The sequence below is a fragment of the Palaemon carinicauda genome, chromosome 30 (genome assembly GCF_036898095.1).
Source record: "Palaemon carinicauda isolate YSFRI2023 chromosome 30, ASM3689809v2, whole genome shotgun sequence".
NCBI lineage: Eukaryota > Metazoa > Arthropoda > Malacostraca > Decapoda > Palaemonidae > Palaemon > Palaemon carinicauda.
Genome location: NC_090754.1, coordinates 50,413,364 through 50,435,863, shown reverse-complemented (window position 1 = coordinate 50,435,863; position 22,500 = coordinate 50,413,364). Strand labels below are relative to the sequence as shown.

At 37.3% G+C, this 22,500-nt stretch overlaps 2 protein-coding genes across 6 annotated transcripts in view; one reads left to right on the top strand and one right to left on the bottom strand.

Annotated features, from left to right (window-relative positions):
* The window catches only part of LOC137623093 (cell adhesion molecule Dscam1-like), a 317,782-nt gene that overhangs the window by 60,928 nt on the left and 234,354 nt on the right, over positions 1-22,500 (bottom strand). The gene's annotated exons all lie outside the window — the stretch shown is intronic.
* Positions 10,296-22,500, top strand: part of LOC137623095 (cell adhesion molecule Dscam1-like) — a 47,601-nt gene continuing 35,396 nt past the window's right edge. Inside the window, exons 1-3 of the mRNA XM_068353753.1 lie at positions 10,296-10,512; positions 11,619-11,760; positions 21,639-21,787. Coding sequence (XP_068209854.1) covers positions 10,311-10,512; positions 11,619-11,760; positions 21,639-21,787 — 493 coding nt within the window. The 5' untranslated portion in view covers positions 10,296-10,310. The remainder of the gene's footprint in view (positions 10,513-11,618; positions 11,761-21,638; positions 21,788-22,500) is intronic.

The window sequence follows — 22,500 nt, the reverse complement described above, 5'->3', positions numbered from 1 at the left end:
ATTACTGCATTTTTGTAGCAAAATTAAAAATCTACTTCATTTTGATAATGAAATTAAAAAAATTTACTTTATTAAATCTACATCATTTTGATAAAGAAATTAAAAAATGTACTTTGTTTTGATAATATTATTAAAAATCTTTTTTATTTTGATAACAAAATTGTAAGCCTACTTCATTTTAATAAAAAGAATATACTTTAATTTTTATAACAAAATTTAAATCTACAATTTTTATAATAAAATAAAGAAAAATCTACTCTATTTTGCTAACAAAATTAAAAGTCTACTTCATTTGATAACAAAATTTAAAAATCTGCAATATTCAAAATATGTTTAAGGAAATTTATATCTTTAGAGAATAAATATTTTAGACAGTTATTCTTTGTGTTAAGAGATTATCACTGTACAGTTTCAGCGGATATTACTCTGAGATTCTTTGGGTTGTTGCAGATTAATCTTAATTTTTAGAATATAGAAACATGTGTTTGTATATTAAATGTCAATTTCATCGTTGCAATTTGATCCGTTTATCCCCATTTCCGTTGTTTTTTCATATATATATGTATATATATATATGTATATGTATATATATATATATATATATACATACACAGTATATATATACATATAATATATATATATATATACAGTATATATATACATACATACATTATATATATATATATATACACAGTATATAATATATATAATGTATATATATATTTATATATATAATATATATATATATATATATATATCATTATCATCTCCTCCCACGCCTATTGACACAAAAGGGCCCCTGTTAGATTTCGCCAGTCATCTTTATCTTGAGCTTTTAATTCAATACTTCTCCACTCATCATCTCCCACTTCACGCTTCATAGTCCTCAGCATTGTAGGCCTGGGTCTTCCAACTCTTCTAGTGCCTTGTGGAGCCCAAGTTAAAAGTTTGTTGAACACATTAGGCAATTTACCCTAACAGCGATTAGCTTCAGAAAAAAAAAGGTCAAGACTACATGTCACATTTTACTTTTAATTCCTGAATTGTGAATAACCATTCATGTCTGTATGTATTGTATGTTCTTATAAGGCATATGTAAGTGAACATACGTGCATATTCATATAACCTCTCGTTCTCTTGTCTTTATTTTAAACGAAAGCGAGATAATATAGGTATGAGTCTTTTTATAGTTTATGACATTTGTTTTTGATGTTGTTTATATGTGACATGTCTGTTTTGACGTTGTTACTTTTTTTAGAACGATTTATTGTTAATTTCTTCTCTTCATTTATTTATTTCCTTATTATCTTTCCTCACTGGGCTATTTTTCCCTGTTGGAGCCCCTGGGCTTATAGAATCTTGCTTTTCCAACTAGGGTTATAGCTTGGATAGTAATAATAATAATAATGAAAGTGCTCTTAAATATACGTCCAAGCTTATAAATATCCCAACGAAATTTCCCGCAGACCTTCAAATGCCGTCATTTTCATACACTCATCTGCATAAAATGGAGAGAAGCCCTTCACTTACAGATTTACGAATTTCTCCTCTATATCTTATCTAGATGAGGAGGAGGAGGAGGAGGAGGAAGGAGGGGAGGGAGGAGGAGATAGAAGGCTTGAAATAAGGAAACCATAGAAGGAAGAATGGATAGACATGATCCAAGACCCGAGATCTGGGAACAAGATCCAGAACACAATTAACATTACGTAATAGTCGAAAGATATCTCGTGTTTTTTTTTTTTTTTTTTTTTTTTTTTGGAATTGGATGTAGATGGAGGTCTGCGCTCTCCTGGGAAATTATAATGTACAGATGTTATTATCATATCTCTCTCTCTCTCTCTCTCTCTCTCTCTCTCTCTCTCTCTCTCGTCTATATATATTATTATTAATTTCTATTATTGATTATAGTTTGTCTGTTTCATATAGTTCATCATAGCACGGCATAATACAGACAAGACGAATTATACTGATGTTGTTTCTGAAAAAAAAAAAACAGATTATTCTAAAAAGCAGTAAATTGTTTTTTGATTTAGGTAAGGTGGAGGAACTATGTAGGAGACGATAACATAGCTACCAAAATACTTTTTTTACATAAAGAATTGTAATTTTTATTCAATCTGAAACCAAACAAAGAAATTATTTTCTTTTATATTTTTGACTACATAGTTTTTTTATACATCGAAATTGTTTATCAAAATTCTCATAAGGTTATGAAAATACAGTAATTGATAACAACTATATTTGTGATTTGCAATTAATGTAGTTTTTATGTAAATTAATTCAAGTCACCGTTACAGGAAGGTTAATCTTCATTTTTACATAACTCAAAATACCTCCTTTCTTTTTATACAAATGCCTCTTGAAAACTCATAAATTAAAAAAAAATCCATTGGTTTGATTTTGATATCCGTTTTCAGGAGATCGCCATTTCAAACCATGGTATTCTTATTTTTCTTTTTATTGTTCACACCAAACTTCTTCTGCAATATCAGTTGCATCTCTGATTTTGTTGAGTTTTATTGAAAAGGGGTTATAATTTTCAGACTCCCGGGATTTCTAATAACCATGGTTAATGAAGGATCTTCCAAGACGCCCACTTATACTACAAAATTAATTTGTCAGGATTTACTACTCATAATTAAGCTCTCAGTTAATTTTGTTGTTGACAGAACATTCATCTTACTTAGAGTATATTTGTACCTTGTTTTTATATCTTGATCTTCTATTTCTAATTATATTATTTTCCTTCTATATTTTTATTCATCAATATGCAAAATTTGTTGCAGTTCGTCTTCAGATATTAAAAAAAATACTTTGCCAGTGTCGTCATCGTCATCGCAGTATCATGTATTATTATTATTATTATCATTATTATTATTGTTGTTGTTGTTGTTATTGTTATTATTATTATTAGTAGTAGTAGTAGTAGTAGTAGTAGTATGGTTATGATTATTATTATCATTGCAATCATTATTATTATTATTATTATTATTATCATCATCATCATCATAACTAGCTAAGCTACAACCCTAGTTCGAAAAGTCGAATGCTATAAGCCCAAGGGCTCCAACAGAGAAAAATAACCCTGTGAGAACTAAAAGAGAAGTAATGAACAGTTAAAATAGTCCTGGATACCATGGTCTTCCACTGTGTTGGGTTAGAGTTCTCTTGCTTGCCACTCAGGCACGCTATTCAATGTTTCCGTATTTCCTTTCCTCACTGGGCTACTTTCCCTGTTGGAGCCCTTGGACTTACAGCATCGTGCTTCTCCAACTTGGGTTATAACTAGCATAGTAATAATAAGAGAAATAATATAATCAGAACTCTTACATAATCAATGATTGTTGATAAAAGAGATTAGTATATATATATATATATATATATACACACACACATACACAGTATACATACTGCATATACATACATGCGCACACATCAACTCCAATCTCTTGTATCAACAATTACTGATTATGTAAGAGTCCAGATAATATATATATATATATATATATATATAGAGAGAGAGAGAGAGAGAGAGAGAGAGAGAGGGGGTAATGAAGTCTACTTAGAACCGTTATCTTTTCACTTCTTTTATGCGAGAAATTTTATCCACTATATTTATTGCAGCTTTTGAGAGGTACTAAAATAATATAATACAGCGTTCCTTTAGTTGTCATTATCTAGTTGATTACGGGAACTGTTTCATTTGTAATAGACTTATGAAATTGAAGATACTTATTTCGAAAACCTTTGAAATAATATTATCAAGAAATATCTCCCTCATATGATAAAGAGCAAGTGTCTGGTTTTATATATATATATATATATATATACTGTATAAATGCGTATATAAATATACTGTATTAATGTGTATATAGACATATGTAATATATGTATATATAAATAAATATATATATATATATATATATATATATATATATTATATATGTGTGTGTGTTTGTGTATTATGTATACATATTTATATATACCCCTATATATATATTTGTATATATACAGTATAATGTCTTAAGCAATTAAATGTTGTTTCAGTGAAAGCCTGCAGTCAATTAAGGTGGTTGTATTGTTACGTCGCTCGTAATGAACCTAAGGGAGGTTCGCGCTAAGATTAATGTACTTCCTAGATGCCATCGTAGGAAAGAGAGAGAGAGAGAGAGAGAGAGAGAGAGAGAGAGATGAAGCTGGTAAACCATTAGAGAGAGAGAGATGAAGCTGTAAACCATTAGAGAGAGAGAGAGAGAGAGAGAGAGAGATGAAGCTGTAAACCATTAGAGAGAGAGAGAGAGAGAGAGAGAGAGAGAGAGAGAGAGATGAAGCAGTAAACCATTAGAGAGAGAGAGAGAGAGATATATGAAGCAGTAAACCATTAGAGAGAGAGAGATGAAGCAGTAAACCATTAGAGAGAGAGAGAGAGAGAGAGAGAGAGAGAGAGGCAGTAAACAGTTAGGAATATTGTATTTAGGAAAGTTGTGAGCTGTGGCTATTTGGAGTTGCGAATAAAGTTCTGAAGGAAGTAAACCCTATTTGGAAAAAACTAATGAAATGGTAAATCCACAGGAAAGATAAACGGTGATCGTAAAGTACGATAATTTTTTTCAGAGGTACGATTCTTGTTCCACTACACGCTTCCAGGGCTCTCAGTTTTAGAGAAATTTCTCTAGATTGAGAAATCTGGGTCCATTTGAAGAAATTTTTAGAGATGAGCATATTTCAGAGAAAAATTAGAGAAATCTGATGAGAATCCCCTAATATCTTTGAAGATTTTTCATTGAATTTAAAGAAAATTTAAAATAAATAGTAAAAATAATTAAAAAAATAAAAATAAATGGATAAAAAGTTCAAAATCAGTCATAAAGCGAACCTATCCAAATTCCAATGCAAGTTGAGTTTCTCTCACTAAGTCTATGGTTCCTCTCCAACCCACCCACCCATCCCCTCCTGTCCGCGGCCCGCCAAAACAGTCGCCAACAGTCAACTCGCCACTAGCCACCCCGCCAGGCAAGGCGTCAACTCGACGATGACCAACGGTCACTGTTTAACTGTTATAGTGCCAGAGCTCTCTGTGTCAGTGTGTGTGAAAGAATTTTAAAGAATTTCAGCTTCTGTGAGTTGTGACTTGCTTTTGGCCTTTTGCATGAATTGCTGACTTATATTCTTGTGATTTCCATTCGTTCCCATCACTGTAGTCTTTGGTGTAACTGTCATTATTTTACCAAAGGGAATGTTGGAAATATGTACAGTGTATATATATATATATATATATATATATATATATTGTCATGATAGGGATCAAAACATGTGTAGGCCTAAGTCTAAATGAATATGCCTGTGGTTATTGGTTCCTACTTTGTAGACTAACTAGAAATATTTGTAAGTAAATTAAATTGCACAGACTAGGGTCCTGCAAAAATTCACCATTCAAAGGAGCCACAAGCATAATATGAAATTAGAAATAGAGAATCGATTTCTTTCCTGAAAGCATTTGCTACAACAGCAAGCTACAGGAATCGTAAATTTTATTTTCCTTTTCTGTTTTCTCACAATTATTGCCGTATAAAGGTGAAAAGAATAGATGTATGCTTCTGGGCAGATGTGACACTTACATAGCCTACAGTCTCTCTCTCTCTCTCTCTCTCTCTCTCTCTCTCTCTCTCTCTCTCTCTCTCTACTTTTGAGGTGGATGCTGCATATAGCATAGGTCAACTAATGCTCTTTCTTTTTTTTTTTTTTTAATTTTTAGGGTTGAGTGCCAAGTTTTAGGAGTATTTTGATCATGGCTAGTGCAAATGTAAGCAGCCAAAGGAGTGATGACTCCATGTCAGACCATTCAGATAATGAGCCTGTTGATCCACAGTCACCAAAGAAGAAGCTGAAACCTTGCTACAAGCAAAAGTTTCGCTCTGAATGGTTACAATTGCATCAGTTTAAAGGGTGGCTAAAAGCCCCTGCTCCAGGCAAATCTAACCCTATGTGTATTGTGTGTGCTACACCTTTGCACTGTGCAAAGATCAGTATTGAGAGGCATGCAAAAAGTGCAGCACATATTAAATCATGGAAAACTTCTCAAGCACAGAGTACAGTTAAGGAGTGTTTTAAAAAACAACAACAACCTAGTGCCTATAAAATGCTAACTGAGGGTCGCATTGCTTCTTTTATTGCGGAAAACAACCTGCCTTTTTCTTTGTCTAAGTCTCTAGTTGATTTGATAAAAGCCACTTGTCCAAACAACTCTGCGGAGAATAACATGCTACACGAGTTGAAAATGTCTGCCACTAAATGTACGAATATAATTCGTCAGGGTCTCGGGTTCAGATTTTCAAAGGAACTGATAGATCGTCTTAAAGTAACTAAGTTCAGTATAATACCTGATGAGACTACCGATGTCAGTAGTGACAAACAACTTGCAATATGTATAGTATACTTTGATTATGAAAAATTTGAAAGTGTGACATCATTTTTTGATATGGTTAATGTTCATAAGTGTGATTCGGTTTCTTTGTATGAAGCTATAAAAAAATGTTTTGAAGATAAAAGCATACCTCTGATTAACATAATTGGGTTCTCATCAGACACTTGCAATGTCATGTTTGGTGAAACACTCAGTGTGGTGGCCCTTATGAAATCTGAATTTCCTAATATTACATTCGTCAAATGCAACTGTCATATGATTCATCTTTGTATGTCCCATGCTTGTCTCAAACTTTCTACTTCTCTAGAAGATTTATGTAGGAATGTGTTTAATCATTTTAGCAGATCTAGCCTCAGACAGCATGATCTGGAGGAATTTCAGAAATTTCTTGATATTTCACCTCATAAGATGTTAGCTCCAGGACAGACCCGTTGGTTATCCCTGGAAGCATGTGTTGCTCGTTTACTCGAGCAATGGGATGCTTTAGTTCTTTATTTTACAGCTTTGGTTGATGAAAAAAGGGACCCCTCATATACTACTGAAAGTATCCTTAAGAGCTTGAAAATGCGTTCATAAAAGCTCAACTACAATTTTTACAGGTTCAATTACGACGTGCAAACGAGTTTAATACAATGTTTCAGAGCAATAAACCTGTACTGCTTTATCTTCATGACCAAGTTAAGAAATTATTGAAAGATATTATGAGTGACTTTATTCAAATAAGCTGTGTTCGTGAATGTGATCCATTCACACTTGATGTGTATAACACAAGATACCATGTACCTATTAGTCAGATTTATCTTGGCATAAATGCCACTGATACACTGTCAGATTCTGCTGTGAGTAAAGACCGTGAAGGTATGACAAAGTTTAAGAAGGGTTGCCAAGAATTTCTTCTGGAACTTATTAATCAAATAAGGAGAAGATTTAAAACGGAGTCCTTTAAGATCTTGGATTTTTTAATTCCAGAGAATGCCTTAAATTTAAAGCCATCAAGCCTAAGAAATGTGTTCAAATCTTTTCCTGTCTTAAATGATTTATGTGACAAGGAAGAAGTTGATTTGGAGTGGAGGCACCTTGCTCTTCATGGAGGTATGATGAATGGGGAGGATGCTGCAGAATTTTGGAAGCAGCAGCTTAGTGTGAAAAAAATTAATGGCCAGATGAAGTATCCCAACCTAAGTAAAGTAGTCGGGTATTGCTTGGCATTGCCAAATTCGAATGCAGCAGTCGAAAGACTTTTCAGTCATGTACGCCTGATTAAAACAGATGTCAGAAATTCCTTGAAGAGTTCAAGTCTCAACAGTCTCCTTCATGTAAAAAATGGCTTAAAGATTGCGGGCATATCAGCTCATGAGCTAATTTTAGATGACCGTTTAAAATACGCAATGAGTGGGGTCAAAAGTGATGCCACGGATGATGAATGTAAAAACATATTGAAAGAGAAATTCAGGGAGTAATAATTATTGAATGATCAGAAAGAATTTGAGATTTTTATTGATATTAATAATCCCCAATTATTAACTTTTCAATAACTAATACTCCTAATTTGGATTTCTTGGTGATTTTTTTCCCTTTATGAACTAAATGAAGTTCATATTATTTTCTTTATTTACTTACTATAAAAAAATGAAGCTATTTTTTCTTGAAGTACATTTGGGTTTCTTTTTTTTTTACTTTTGTTTACTAAATGAAGCATTAATTTGATTTAATTGGATTTTGTTTAACCTAATATGGCTTATATGATGCATTTGTCGTATATCGCTCTGCTTAGCAGAATTATATATATATATATATATATATATATATATATATATATATATATATATATATATATATATATATATATATATATATATATATATATGTGTGTGTGTGTGTGTGTGTGTGTGTGTGTGTGTATACATTATATATATGTGTGTGTGTGATATCACCATAAGAGTAAAAGCATTAGAATTTTGTCATGAATTAATTTCAGGACCAATATTAATGCATTTTTCATCTGGAGAAATAAGAAGAGATTTAGAGAAAATTTTCAAGCTGTCTAGAGAAATTCACTGAAAGAGAACTGAGAGCCCTGCACGCTTCAGTTCATTTCGCTTGTACTTAGTGCTCATTGCTACCCATTACGTTGTTACTTTACCCCTCCACAACACCCATATGCTTAATAGCATTTTCCGGGGTCATTTCTATTTTTAGTATCAAATGCGTGAACATGTTACGTCATAGTTTTGAACAAGTATAGCGTGAAATTATATGGTAGGCCTAATCTTAACAGCTGCTTAAATTGAACTTCATCGTTGAAAATTCCTTTCTTTAACATTTGTCTTCTTATTCGATAAATATTGTTTGAAGAAAGAATTTTGAGTAGGAAGCTAATGAATTGAGAGTACTATTTTTATTTTTTAATTTTTTTCGCACTCATAAAGTTTTGTGGACACTTTTAACTTGTAGCAACAGAGTGGTCAGTCTAAGCGTTCCCCTTCAATCTATGGTTTTGGTGTATGATACTTTTCGTACTTATGCTAAAACCCGATTTCTTCAATTATGATTGTCCTAATTAATGTAACTTTGTCTCACTTTATTGGCCTTTATATTAACATTCATATATATATATATATATATATATATATATATATACTTTAATAAACTTATATTCTGAATAGTTGCACAAATCTGTTTCTCTGTAGTATGGTCATCAATAATTATACATAAACATAATATATATTCTGTATAATTCAAATAAGGACTATAACGAACAAACTGACATAATAGATGCGCTGCGCCATTTACAACAAAGCAAATGTAATATTCCTCTTTTCCCTTAACATAAACAGCGATTTGAAATGCCATGTGATTCTTCATGCTTTTTACTTTGAGAACAGTCTTTTATTTTAATAGACGTCAAATATATGCATATTTTGTAGCTCAATTGGCATTCATAGGAGGTGACCCATTAATGCCTTTATTTTGTGATTTTTATTCCACACTGCATAGTGTGAGAGAAGAGAGGTGATATTTCAAGATGTGTTGTAACATTACGCTTATATTTTAAGTAATGTTGTATTCATTTCTATTAATTTCGTAGGAATCATATCACTGCAGCATAAAACATGGAAAAAAAGGTATGATGATGTATCAGATGATTAGAATAAAGGTATTTTAAGGTGATGGTTTTCGTTAGCTACAGACCGATGAACGAGGTTTCAAACATTCTTTTTGGGCCTGTGTATGTGTGTATTATCTTTCCTCTGTTCAGTATTCATAACCTAATTTTAGGAATTGGTTATGTCTGATGGTACTTCGCATTATGTTTAGTGGAAAATGCTCTTATAGTACCAAAATTGTAGGCCTACCACTTCGATATTTATGTATTTTATTGAAAAAATTATCAAGGAAACCATATTTACCCAAATACCAGCAATACTATCTGTATTAAGGTTACCTGAAAATTCTAGGATATGTGATTAAACCCATTTGAGATATTGCACTTGAGAATGGTCATTAAAACTTATAAGAAAAATAATCAGATGTAAGACATAAATAAGGGAGCAATTTGCTCGTTAAACATCACTTGAAACTACCACTACTTTTTGGCTTTACATATATTAGCTTCGGCTATCTAAATTTAACGTAGCTTAAACTAACAATTGTAATTAAATATTATCTTCTTTTAACTGACTCCCTTTATAATTGAACATTACACCAAACCATTTTAAATCTAAAACCACTTTTGAAATTTCAAATTACCTAATTATAATATTCTCTTACGGGCTGTCCAGCGGCAAGAGCCCGTGTCTTACGTACGGTAAGGCAATCTACACACACACACACACGCTCGTTAAACGCAAACCATGAAGTTCATATTTCCGTGTTATTGTACATGAATAGAATTCGTCTTTTTTTCTTTACAGCCTCAGGGGTATTCAGTGGCGTGGCCACTGGGGAAGGTGGTGTGGCCGGTTGGGAGAATGGAACTCTGTCTGTAAGCCGAGCTGAAAGAAGACACGAAGGCCGGTACCTCTGCGAGGCCAACAACAACGTTGGAGCCGGCCTTTCGAAAGTAGTGACTCTCAGTGTCAATGGTAAGGATTTCTCTTATTTAAAGCGAATTCTGAGAGTTCATATTTGCCTTTAAGAAAATCAGATGCTGGTTATGTTATATTTACAGACGAAATAAAAAGCTTTTCTACGAAAAAAAACTTGTTTCTTATCGAAAATGTCCGTTTTCATCGAAAATCATACTTATTTTCACAGCAAATAAAACCGTAATTATTTAAGAAACAATACTCAAAGGGGTGAGCACACGGCGGACCAAAAACCATTAGATTAAAAAAAAAGAAAATCCCCGTTTTTAGGCGGTCTAACGGGTGTTCGGTTTATTTGCTGCTAAAATGAAGGTCAAATTCAATGAAAGCACATTATTTACTGCAAGAAAAACTTTTGTTCTGTTCGAAATGTTGTTCCGTCCACAACTATAATTTAACCCAGATGCCTTATTTGAAAATTTCAGCCAAATAGGTTTTGCTTATGTGAAACTTGAGTTTAGCTCCCATAAAATCTTTTACCTGTACATTTGCAAAGCACTGTAGTTCTGAAATTGGCTATTTTCCTTTTCCTTATTTGAAAATTTCAGCCAAAGAGGTTTTGCTTATGTGAAACTCGAGTTTAGCTCCCATAAAATCTTTTACCTGTACATTTGCAAAGCACTGTAGTTCTGAAATTGGCTATTTTCCTTTTCCTTATTTGAAAATTTCAGCCAAAGAGGTTTTGCTTACGTGAAACTTGAGTTTAGCTCCCATAAAATCTTTTACCTGTACATTTGCAAAGCACTGTAGTTCTGAAATTGGCTATTTTCCTTTTCATTAACATTCTATAACAATCACCCAAAGTTATATTTCTACATTTCCTGTCCTTCCAAAGAACCCCCATGGTTTGGAGTGCGAACGCGAAGCTATAATTTTACCCAGATGCCTCCTAGAAAAGTAATTGTACACGAAGAACTGATATTATTTGAAAATTTCAGCAAAATAGATTTAGCTTAAGAGAAACTAGTTTGGCTTCCGTAAAATCTTTCAACTATACATTTGCAAAGCGCAATAGTTCCGATATTGATTATTTTCCTTTGCATTAACAGCATTCCATAACAATCACCCAAGGTTATATTTTTACATTTCTTGTCCTCCCAAAGAACCCCCATGGTTTGGAGTGCGAAGCCAAAGACAGCAAGTGGTGGTAGGAGCAACGGCCACTTTGGCTTGCGAAGCTCACGGCGATACTCCCCTCAATCTTGCTTGGACCAGAGATTCGACGCCACTTCCTGCCCTTCCAAGGTAATTTGATTTAGTAGATAAACCCCTTGCAAGGTAATGTGACTTCCTGTATAACCCAACCTCCTACCTTCCAAGGTAATTTGATTTCTTAGATAAACTCCCTAACAAAGGTAATGTGACTTGCTGTATAACCCCCCCCCTCTCTCTTTCAAGGTAATTTGATGTGCTATATAAACCCCCCCCCCCTCCAAATAATTTGATGTGCTATATAACCCCCCCTCCTTCAAGGTAATTTGATGTGCTATATACCCCCCTCTTCCAAGGTAATTGATGTGCTGTATAACCCCGCTTCCAGGGTAATTTGATGTGCTGTATAACAACCCCCCCCCCTTTTACCAAGGTAATTTTACTTGCTATATAACCCCTCTTCCAAGATCATTTGCCTTAAGTTGATAAACCTTCAATGGTAATTTGACTTGGTAAATAAACCCCCTTGTAAGGTAATGTGACTTACTGTGTAAACCTTCCCCCTCTTTCAAGGTATTTTGATGTTCTGTATGACCCCCCCCCCTTTTTTTTTTCCCAAGGTAATTTGAATTCAAGTTGATAACCCACCCACCCCCTTCCAAGGTAAATTTAACTTGCTGTATAACCCCCTTCCAAGGTAATTGGACCTCCTGCATAACACCTTACCTAAGGTAATTTTATTTGCTGTACTGTATACCTCCTTCATTCAAGGTAATTTGATTTGCTGTATAACCCCCCCCCCCCCATCGTCTAGGTAATTTGACTTAATGTTATGATGCTGTAGACTTGATTCATAAAATAACAAATGCTTATAGTCGACTTACTACAATTTCTTTAGCAGTGAAATGAATGCTTAGGCTTGGAAAATGTGCCCGAGCTCTAAATTTTAAGAACCTGAAATATATGATACGTCAAGTACATATTTTTCAATATTAAACTTACCCGATAATCATGTAGCTGTCAACTCCGTTGCCCGACAGAATTCTACGGGAGGGATACGCCAGCTATCACTATACTAGAAGGGGGTGTACTCACAAGCGCCACCTGTGGCCAGGTACTACAGTACTTGTTGTTGACGCCACCTCACTTTTTCCTCTGTCGTGCTTCCGGCAAGACGTTCTTGGATACGCTTATGATTTTGGAGTATTGTTCACGGTTTGGTGAAGTATTTCTCTAAATTTGCAGCTATTCGCTATACTGGAAACTTCTATATTAGCTTTGTTAGCTTTTGGAATTAATTTGATTATTTATGGTGACGAAGAGAGTATGAACTCTCTTTCACCTTTAAATGGCCGACCCTTCCCTTAGACGGAAGTGTTGGTGTCTAAGAGAATATAGACTCTCTTTCTTAATTTTGCTTAACAAAAGTTATAGATTTATTTATATCTCTCCGCCTCTTATAGGCCTCTTCGATTAACTTCCTTTTATCATAAACTTATTAAAATCAATTTTTATATTTGTTTATATTCGACCTTCCTAATAGTAGGCGGTCTTTTCTTGGTACCGAAGTTAATTAACTTTGAGCCCGTCATTTCGGTTTTACCTGTTAACATATTATGCTATTTTAATGTCTTTGAAAGAATTTCTTTGATAGTCTCGTACTGTTTTCAAAGTTGAACTAACGTTTTGTTTTGTCTCTGCAGTTGTTGACGTTCAGAACGTTCAACTTGCGCTCTATCGTTACGATAGAGAAAGAATTTTCACGGTTTCACGTTGCAGTAAGAGTAACCGTGTCTAGCGTTTTGTTCATTCTTTCTTAACTTAATGGTTTTAATCCTAATAAAGGAACTTTTCATTTTGGGAAATATTTCAGTTTTTTCCTTTAACAATAATATGTTTTAACGATATATATGATTGGGCTCTTCTCTCAGGTTCTAAATCAAGAGAGAGAGAGAGAGAGAGATAGAGACGGAGGGAGAAAGAGGAGGATAAACGTTTCATTCAAGCGAGTAACGTTGTTATCGTTTTTGCTCTTCTCCCTAGTCTCTTTAGGGGAAGAAGGTAAACGTTTCTAGAGTGATCTAGTGTTTAGTCTCTTTCCAGCCACTGAATTATTTATCTTTCATTAGATTTTTCTGTTACATTGTAATTCTGTTTTCGCAATTACTAACTTTTGAGAAAGCATAGAATTGCGTGTTTCAGGTAAAAACCACTTAAAGTTTCGAGTTCAGTGAAATAAGTGCAAACAGAAAATCAAAGTGATAAGTGATTAGCGCAAAGTGTGTCAGTGTTGTGCGTGAGGGTACTTCTGTGCGTGCCAGTCGTCCTCCCAGTCCGGGACCTCTTGCAAGCTCCCAAGCCCAGGGGAGAAGCAATGTCGAAGGGCAAAAGGGTTCAGCAGGCCTTGATCGGCGCACAGAAGTATCCTCGGTGGTTGCGGGCGTGTCTTACCGAGACCGTCTCTCCCACCCGCAGACGATTGAGCCCTTATTTTGCTCGTCTGCAGAAGAAATTTAGGGGAGAAAACGCTGGTCTCAGGTCTCAAGACCTCTTAAACGTAAAGTCCAGACCTATGCCAGACGTACGAAGTTAGAGTTCAACAACCCGGATGCAGTCATTGGGTTAGCTCTGACTCGCCGCAGTCATCAGTTGAATGCACTCCGCCTAAGAGGAGTAAGGTTCTGCCGCAACAGATCTCTGCTGTTAAGGCTTTACCTCAGCAGACCTTAGTGTCTGCCGACCCCTAGTTGACTCTACTGCAGTCCATGCAGTCACAACTTTCGGTCTTGATGCGTGAGTGTCGGGCTGAGAAGGTTGCGCCTCCGCCTGCGCTCGCTCCGCCTGCGCTCCCTCCGCCTGCGCTCGCTCCGCCTGACCGCAGTACCGCCTGCCAGGCGTACGATGTTGAGCCACGTTATGAGTTTACTGATCCCAGTGGTGTGCAGCTCCCTCTGCCTTCCTTAAGGCAACCTCAGCAATGGGAACAGGAGGCTTATACCTATCTTCCTCCGCTTCCACTTGCTGTTCCACCAGTGAGGCAACACTCGCTTGAGGTACAACAACCTCTCCCATCCATGAGTCAGTCTCCTCAGCTCTCGCTGCAGCGAGCTCAACCCTCCTCAGGGCAAGCACCTCAACACCTTAGCCTTGCGCCTCAGGAGCCTCAACTTGCGAGACTTTTACTGCGTTCTGCGCAGCCACTGCCTTTTCGCTCTCAGCTCACACCGCAGGAACCTCAACTCGTTCCTCAGGAACTTGCTACTGCGCATCCGCCAACCACTCAGCAAGCGCAACCCTTGAGTTCAGCCACTCATGCCAGGAGTCAGCCTCCTCCACCCATGCGCCTACCTTCTGCTACTTCTTTTGATCAGCCTTTGCAGACTGAGCCTCAGGTGTTCCCTCAACAGAGTCTTGAAGAGGAAACCACAACTATTGTTGTTCCAGCTCGTTCTGACTCTGCTGTTCAGCATACCTTACCTCCATTTTCAAACATTATGATAATGGAGGTTATTTGTATTACTTATAAAAATATATTGGTATTCCTTGCAATATATTTTTAACAATATCGAAAAATATGGCAAAAATATGAATCATGAGTTATGAATGTAAGGTAAATATTATGTTGATATTAAAACCCCAGGCAAGCATGCATAAAGCACTCTAGCACTGGTCATGGAATTTCTGAGAAATGTTAAACGCCATGCACACGCTCTGCTTACCTTACAACATGCTCTACATACAGCATGCTCTGCTTACAGCATGCTCTGCATACAACATGCTCTGCATACAGCATGCTCTGCATACAACATGCTCTGCATACAGCATGCTCTGCATTCAGCATGCTCTGCATACAACATGCTCTGCATACAGCATGCTCTGCATTCAGCATGCTCTGCATACAACATGCTCTGCATACAGCATGCTCTGCATTCAGCATGCTCTGCATACAACATGCTCTACATACAGCATGCTCTGCATACAGCATACTCTGCATACAACATGCTCTGCATTCCTTACCGCATGCTTCTCAGTCACACATCTTTGGTTGTTGCCAACTCACTAGACTGGCAAGCAGTTTCATAACGTTGCCTTCTAGTCTGCTGCTTTTGCACCAGTGAAACCCTCACTGAGAGAACTTAGCTTTTCTAGGATATGGTCCCTGTAGATGAGAAAGTTCTTTTCTCCCTCCTTCTGATATTCCCTTGAGGACTCTGTCATTTGGAGGGAGCCTTTAGCTGCGTAGCCTCCTATGACTTTTATTTAAGCATAACATGCTTCCAGGGAAGGTAATGGTTCCACTTCAGTCGCTAATCCCGTCTGTTACCACACCTGCTCCCATAGACCTTGAGCTGTGTTGCAAGACATGCAGTCCAAGCTTAGTCCTTGTTAGAGGATTTTTTTGTTTACAGAGTCAATGTGTCACGGGGAAGACGTTCAACAACCAGCAGAAGTGACTTGTTGTGACGCAGTGCGGCAACCTCAGCAACCCGATAAGGAGTTGTCTGTACGACCCAGACAGTCTAGACAGATTCGGGTTGTCACTGTACTTCCTCTCTTGCCCATGGTTGACAGTTCACAGACTGTGCAGCAGTACCATGATCTTGTGTCCGGCTCCGTCAGACGACTGGCTTTTAAGAGCTCCCACAAGTCGTCGCTGTCTGGAGATTTTCAAATGGACTATGAATCTGACCAAGGAACTGGGCCTCCTGGTCAATTTTGAGGAGTCTCAGCTCGTCCCATCCCAGACCATTGTCTCCTTGGGTATGGATCTTCAGAGTCGAGCTTTTCGGGCTTCTCCGTCGGCCCCAAGGATCTTCCAAGCCCTAGAATGCATCCAGAGCATGCTGAGAAGGAACCGATGCTCAGTCAGGTAGTGGATGAGTCTAACAGGGACACTTTCATCGCTGGCCCTGTTCATCGTGTTAGGGAGACTCCACCTCCCCCCCCTTCAGTATCATCTAGCTGCTCACTGGATAAAGGACATGACGCTAGAGACGGTCTCAGTTCCTGTTTCCGAAGAGAGGAGGTCTTCTCTCGCGTGGTGTAAGAACAGCTTTCTTCTCAAGGAAGTCTACCTTTGGCTGTTCAGAAACACGACCGCCGTCTCCTCTCGGACGCATCAGACACGGGCTGGGGTACGACTTTGGACGGACAAGAATGCTCGGGAACATGGAATCAGGAGCAAAGGACACTTCACATCAATTGCAAGGAGTTGTTGGCGGTTATTCTGGCCTTGATAAACTTCAAGTCCCTCCAGCTTAACAAAGTGGTGGAGGTGGACTCTGACAACACCACAGCCCTGGCTTACATCTTCAAGCAGGGAGGGACTCTTTCGTGGAAGTTGTTCTAGATCGCAAGGGACCTACTCATCTGGTCTAAAGATCGAAAGCTAACTGGTAACGAGGTTCATTCAGGGCGGTATGAATGTCATGGCAGATCACCTCAGCCGGAAGGGTCAGGTCATCCCCACAGAGTGGACCCTTCTCAAGAATGTTTGCAGCAGACTTTGGGCCCTGTGGGGTCAGCCAACCATAGATCTGTTCGCTACCTCGATAACCTAGAGACTCTCTGTTGTATTGTTCTCCGATTCCAGACCCAGCAGCAGTTCACGTGGATGCTTTTCTGCTGGATTGGTTCCATCTCGACCTGTATGCATTCCCGCCGTTCAAGATTGTCAACAGGGTACTTCAGAAGTTCTCCTCTCACAAAGGGACACGGCTGACGTTGGTTGGCTCCGCTCTGGCCCGCGAGAGAATGGTTCTTAGAGGTACTGCAATGGCTGGTCGACATTCCCAGGACTCTTCCTCTAGGAGTGAACCTTCTAAGTCTACCTCACGTAAAGAAGGTACACCCAATCCTCCACGCTCTTCGTCTGACTGCCTTCAGACTTTCGAAAGACTCTCAAGAGCTAGGGGCTTTTCGAAGGAGGCAGCCAGAGCGATTACCAAAGCAAGGAGAACATCCACTCTCAGAATCTATCAGTCTCAAGGGGAAGTCTTCCGTAGCTGGTACAAGACCAATGCAGTTTCCTCAACCAGTACCACTGTAACCCAGATTGCTGACTTCCTGTTATATCTAAGGAAAGTAAGATCCCTTTCAGCTCCTACGATCAAGGGTTACAGAAGTATGTTGGCAGCGGTTTACCGCCACAGAGGCTTGGATCTTTCCACCAACAAAGATCTACAGGACCTCCCTAGGTCTTTTGAGACCTCAAAGGAACGTCGGTTGTCCACTCCAGGCTGGAATCTAGACGTGGTCCTAAGGTTCCTTATGTCATCAAGATTTGAACCTCTCCAATCAGCCTCTTTTTAGGACCTCACATTAAAAACTCTTTTCCTCGTGTGCTTGACAACAGCTAAAAGAGTAAGTGAGATCCACGCCTTCAGCAGGATCATTGTTTTCACATCTGAAACGGCTACATGTTCCTTGCAGCTCGGTTTTTGCTAAACGAGCTTCCTTCACGTCCTTGGCCTAAGTCGTTCGAGATCCCAAGCCTGTCCAACTTGGTGGGGAATGAACTGAAGAGAGTACTTTGCCCAGTTAGAGCTCTTAGGTACTATCTAAAAAGGTCTTAACCTTTACAAGGACAATCAGAAGTCTTATAGTGTGCTATCAAGAAACCTTCTTTTCCAAGTTCTTACTATTCAGGCTTCTGATTAGAGAAACACATTCTCATCTGAAGGAAGAAGACCTTGCTTTGCTGAAGGTAAGGACACATGAAGTGGGAGCTGTGGCTACTTCAGTGGCCTTCAAACAGAGCCATTCTCTGCAGAGTGTTATGGATGCAACCTATTGGAGAAGCAAGTCAGTGTTCGCATCATTCTATCTCAAAGATGTCCAGTCTCTTTACGAGTACTGCTACACCCTGGGACCATTCGTAGCAACGAATGCAGTAGTAGGCGAGGGCTCAGCCACTACATTCCCATAATCCCATAACCTTTTAACCTTTCTCTTGAATACTTTTTATGGGTTGTACGGTCGGCTAAGAAGCCTTCCACATCCTTGTTGATTTGGCGGGTGGTCAATTCTTTCTTGAGAAGCGCCGAGGTTAAAGGTTGTGATGAGGTCCTTTAGTATGGGTTGCAGCCCTGTATACTTTAGCACCTTTGAGTTGATTCAGCCTTCCAAGAGGAACGCTGTGCTCAGTAAGGAAGACGATCTTATTAAAGGCAGAGTAACGGTTCAAGTCGACTTCCTTACCAGGTACTTATTATTTCATTGTTATTGTGGATAACTGATTACAGTATATGAAATACGGGATACTTAGCTATCCTTTAGTCTTGTACACTGGTTTTTCACCCACCCCCCTGGGTGTGAATCAGCTACATGATTATCGGGTAAGTTTAATATTGAAAAATGTTATTTTCATTAGTAAAATAAATTTTTGAATATACTTACCCGATAATCATGATTTAATTGACCCACCCTTCCTCCCCATAGAGAACCAGTGGACCGAGGAAAAAGTGAGGTGGCGTCAACAACAAGTACTGTAGTACCTGGCCACAGGTGGCGCTTGTGAGTACACCCCCTTCTAGTATAGTGATAGCTGGCGTATCCCTCCCGTAGAATTCTGTCGGGCAACGGAGTTGACAGCTACATGATTATCGGGTAAGTATATTCAAAAATTTATTTTACTAATGAAAATAACATTTTAACACCATTAAAGTTTTAATGTTATCGTTATTTGGTGATAATATTAATTGGGTCATATTAGGGAGATAACTATATTTTATGTAGGACGAATTAATTTCAAACTTGGGAGCTAATTAATTTGAAATGGTGAATAGGTAACATATAAGGAAGAAAATTCAAGATTAAGCTTTTTTGGTATATCAGAAAATTAACTGAAAAGTGTGATAATATTGGTCTTTCATCATGTGAAGTTGATTAAAGGTGAATCTTGGTTAACGAGAAATAGTTACTCGTTTTAGACTGACTGGAAAATCCCCAAAAAACTAGAACTGTAACTGTATAGTGATATCTTAATTTATTAAAAAAAAAGGGATTTTGACGAAGGAAAAATCTATTTCTGGGAAGAGGCCTGTGACGCCCGGTGAAAAGGGTCCTTCTTTACACTTTTCTAATATAAATCTTCCAAATATACTAGAAAAAGATAAAAGCATGGAATGCAAAGGTTAGTTACTACCCTTGCGCGATCACCTTGTGGGTGTCGTGTATACAACAAGGGCGTGTAATATAAGCCAATGCTTAAGTAGTTCCATTGACGGGTATTGCTGTCGATACACCTCACGAGGTGCACTTAGGCATTAAGGATATTAACAGCGTTCCTTGCTAAATATCATCCTACTTCCCCTCCCTTCTTGCTTCCTTTCTTCCATCTTGTTTTCAAACCTCTTATAATTTTAGCGTATATTGCAATTCTAGGCTTTTAGTAGATGCTCTTGGGTGGGGAATAACCTCACGGGCCCCAGCGCCTGGTGGTATAGCCTACATCCAATCAAATTCATTTTAGTATATAAAATACTGACTATTGAAATAGTATTTCAAATAGAAAGGTTTGTATTTGGTGGTGTTTACAAAGGAAAGCTGTTCAGAGTCGATTACTTGACTGCTAGTAAGTAGTACTTTACTACTTTGTCTAGTCTTTTCCATTGTAATTAGTATAATCTTCATGCTATATTTTCATTATTCATTAAACTTCCTTTTACCTTACGTGCGTATCTTTTTTCTCGGTACATTATTCATGTCTTGAAAGTATTGTTTGAGGTGATATTCAGCCGAATTCAACTTGAAATAGCATTAAGCATCCTTACTTCACTGGGCGTCGTCACTTTCGTAACCAGATATCAGGTAGGCCAATAGGGGATTATAAACATTGTGGACTGTTTATGGTTTTATTAATATATCGATCAAAACTTATTAGCCAACCGGAGGTTTTACTAATGACTGTAGAGTTCACCCTCATAACTCTTAGGAGTGATTACAGGTATTGTTTTAATCCATTTATAAGTAAATATTGTGAAACTTCCTAAGGAACTATTCTTAATTGGTCATGTAATTCCTTTTCTAGACTTGAGTAACTCGGCCCAGATTTGTTACCGAATGTCTTGGAAATCAACGTTACGTTTAGAAAGATTCTAAACGACAGGTGTATTTTATTCGGGAACACTATTTTTCCCTGAAATTGAGTAATTATGTTTTGGATCTTTCTCTATCAATGGTTATTTTTTTCCTCACCTACTCTTACCCCGAATACTCTAGGCATATTGCTTAACAAAATTTCTTCTTTCCTCTCACATCCAACTGTATTAAGAGTACTACATTTCACCAATAGCTCATCTTGGAGAAGGACACTAAAAATAAACCAATGCTATCATGTCTTGAATAGTGACACATCCTTTGAATTGTTGCTCTTCTGTCTGTGTTAGAGGTCTCTTGTTTGAGGGTACACTCAAACACTTTAATGTTGGTTTGCCTTTCCTATCTCAACGGCGTGTTGGTGTATTTAATAGAAGGACCAAGGATACCTGTTGTTCAATCAAATGGTTATCTATTCCTTATCTTTATTTTTTTTCATAACAATAGTCCATTATAAATTTCGTTTTTCGCACTAGGCATCTTTCACTTTAGGGGTCTAGGCCTTTGTAGCAGTAAACTTTTCCAAATAGGATAGCATCTTGGCTTAGAATAATGATATGAACAGTTTATATAATAGTAGTATTTGTTAAGTGTGAGTGATATGGATATGCCAAGAACCTAGGGAAAAATGATGAGAACTCATATATTGACTTTGTTTGGACAAATTATGAGGAATAAAAAAAAATAGTATAGTAGTAGATATGGAACTGGGCCAAAATATTTTTTGTGAAAGAGAAAGTTTCCTGAAACATGTGATATATATATATATATATATATATATATATATATATATATATATATTGTATACAGTATGTACACAATGTTGTATGTATGTATATGAAATACGGCTAATACTTGATTTATTATTTTAGGTATGAAGTTTCTGAAAGAGAAGTCGACACAGGACGTGTGTCTGAACTAGTCCTCCACACAACGCATGTTGGAGACTCGGGAACTTACGTGTGCACTGCCACCAATGCCCATGGAGCCCTCACAGCAGATTTCCATCTCCTGGTTCAAGGTATGCAGATTCAGTTGTGATAAGTTGAGGTTTAGATATGAAAGGGCCAGTGTGTGAACCTCAAATCAATCAATCAATCAAACTTTGTTCTTCTAATATATGAAAGAAGATGTGATGTTTAACCCTTTTACCCCCAAAGGACTACTGGTATGTTTCACAAAACTCATCCCTTTACCCCCATGGACGTACCGGTACGTCCTTGCAAAAAAATGCTATAGAAATTTTTTTTCATATTTTTGATAATTTTTTTTTAAAATCCAGGCATTTTCCAAGAGAATGAGACCAACCTGACCTCTCTATGACAAAAATTAAGGCTGTTAGAGCAATTTAAAAAAAATATACTGCAAAATGTGCTGGGGAAAAAATAACCCCTTGGGGGTTAAGGGCTGGAAATTTCCAAAGAGCCTAGGGGTAAAAGGGTTAAGGTCCAGGGTGTGGGTCATGAAAATGTGTGGGTCTGGCCATCTGATAGATAAAAAAGGTTGATGTGTAACAAGAATTTTGATATATCATACTATCGAATGATCAGAGGATCAAGCAAAACTGTACTGCTTGCTTATCATTCTAGTTTAACAGGTGTATCAACAAAATGCATTATGCCTACAGGTCGCCCAGCAAAAACCACAATCGTAATAAATTGTATGAAGGCATTAGGCATTAAGTGGAGGTGTTACACAATGATATACATTGGCTAAAGCTGAAATTTTCTGACG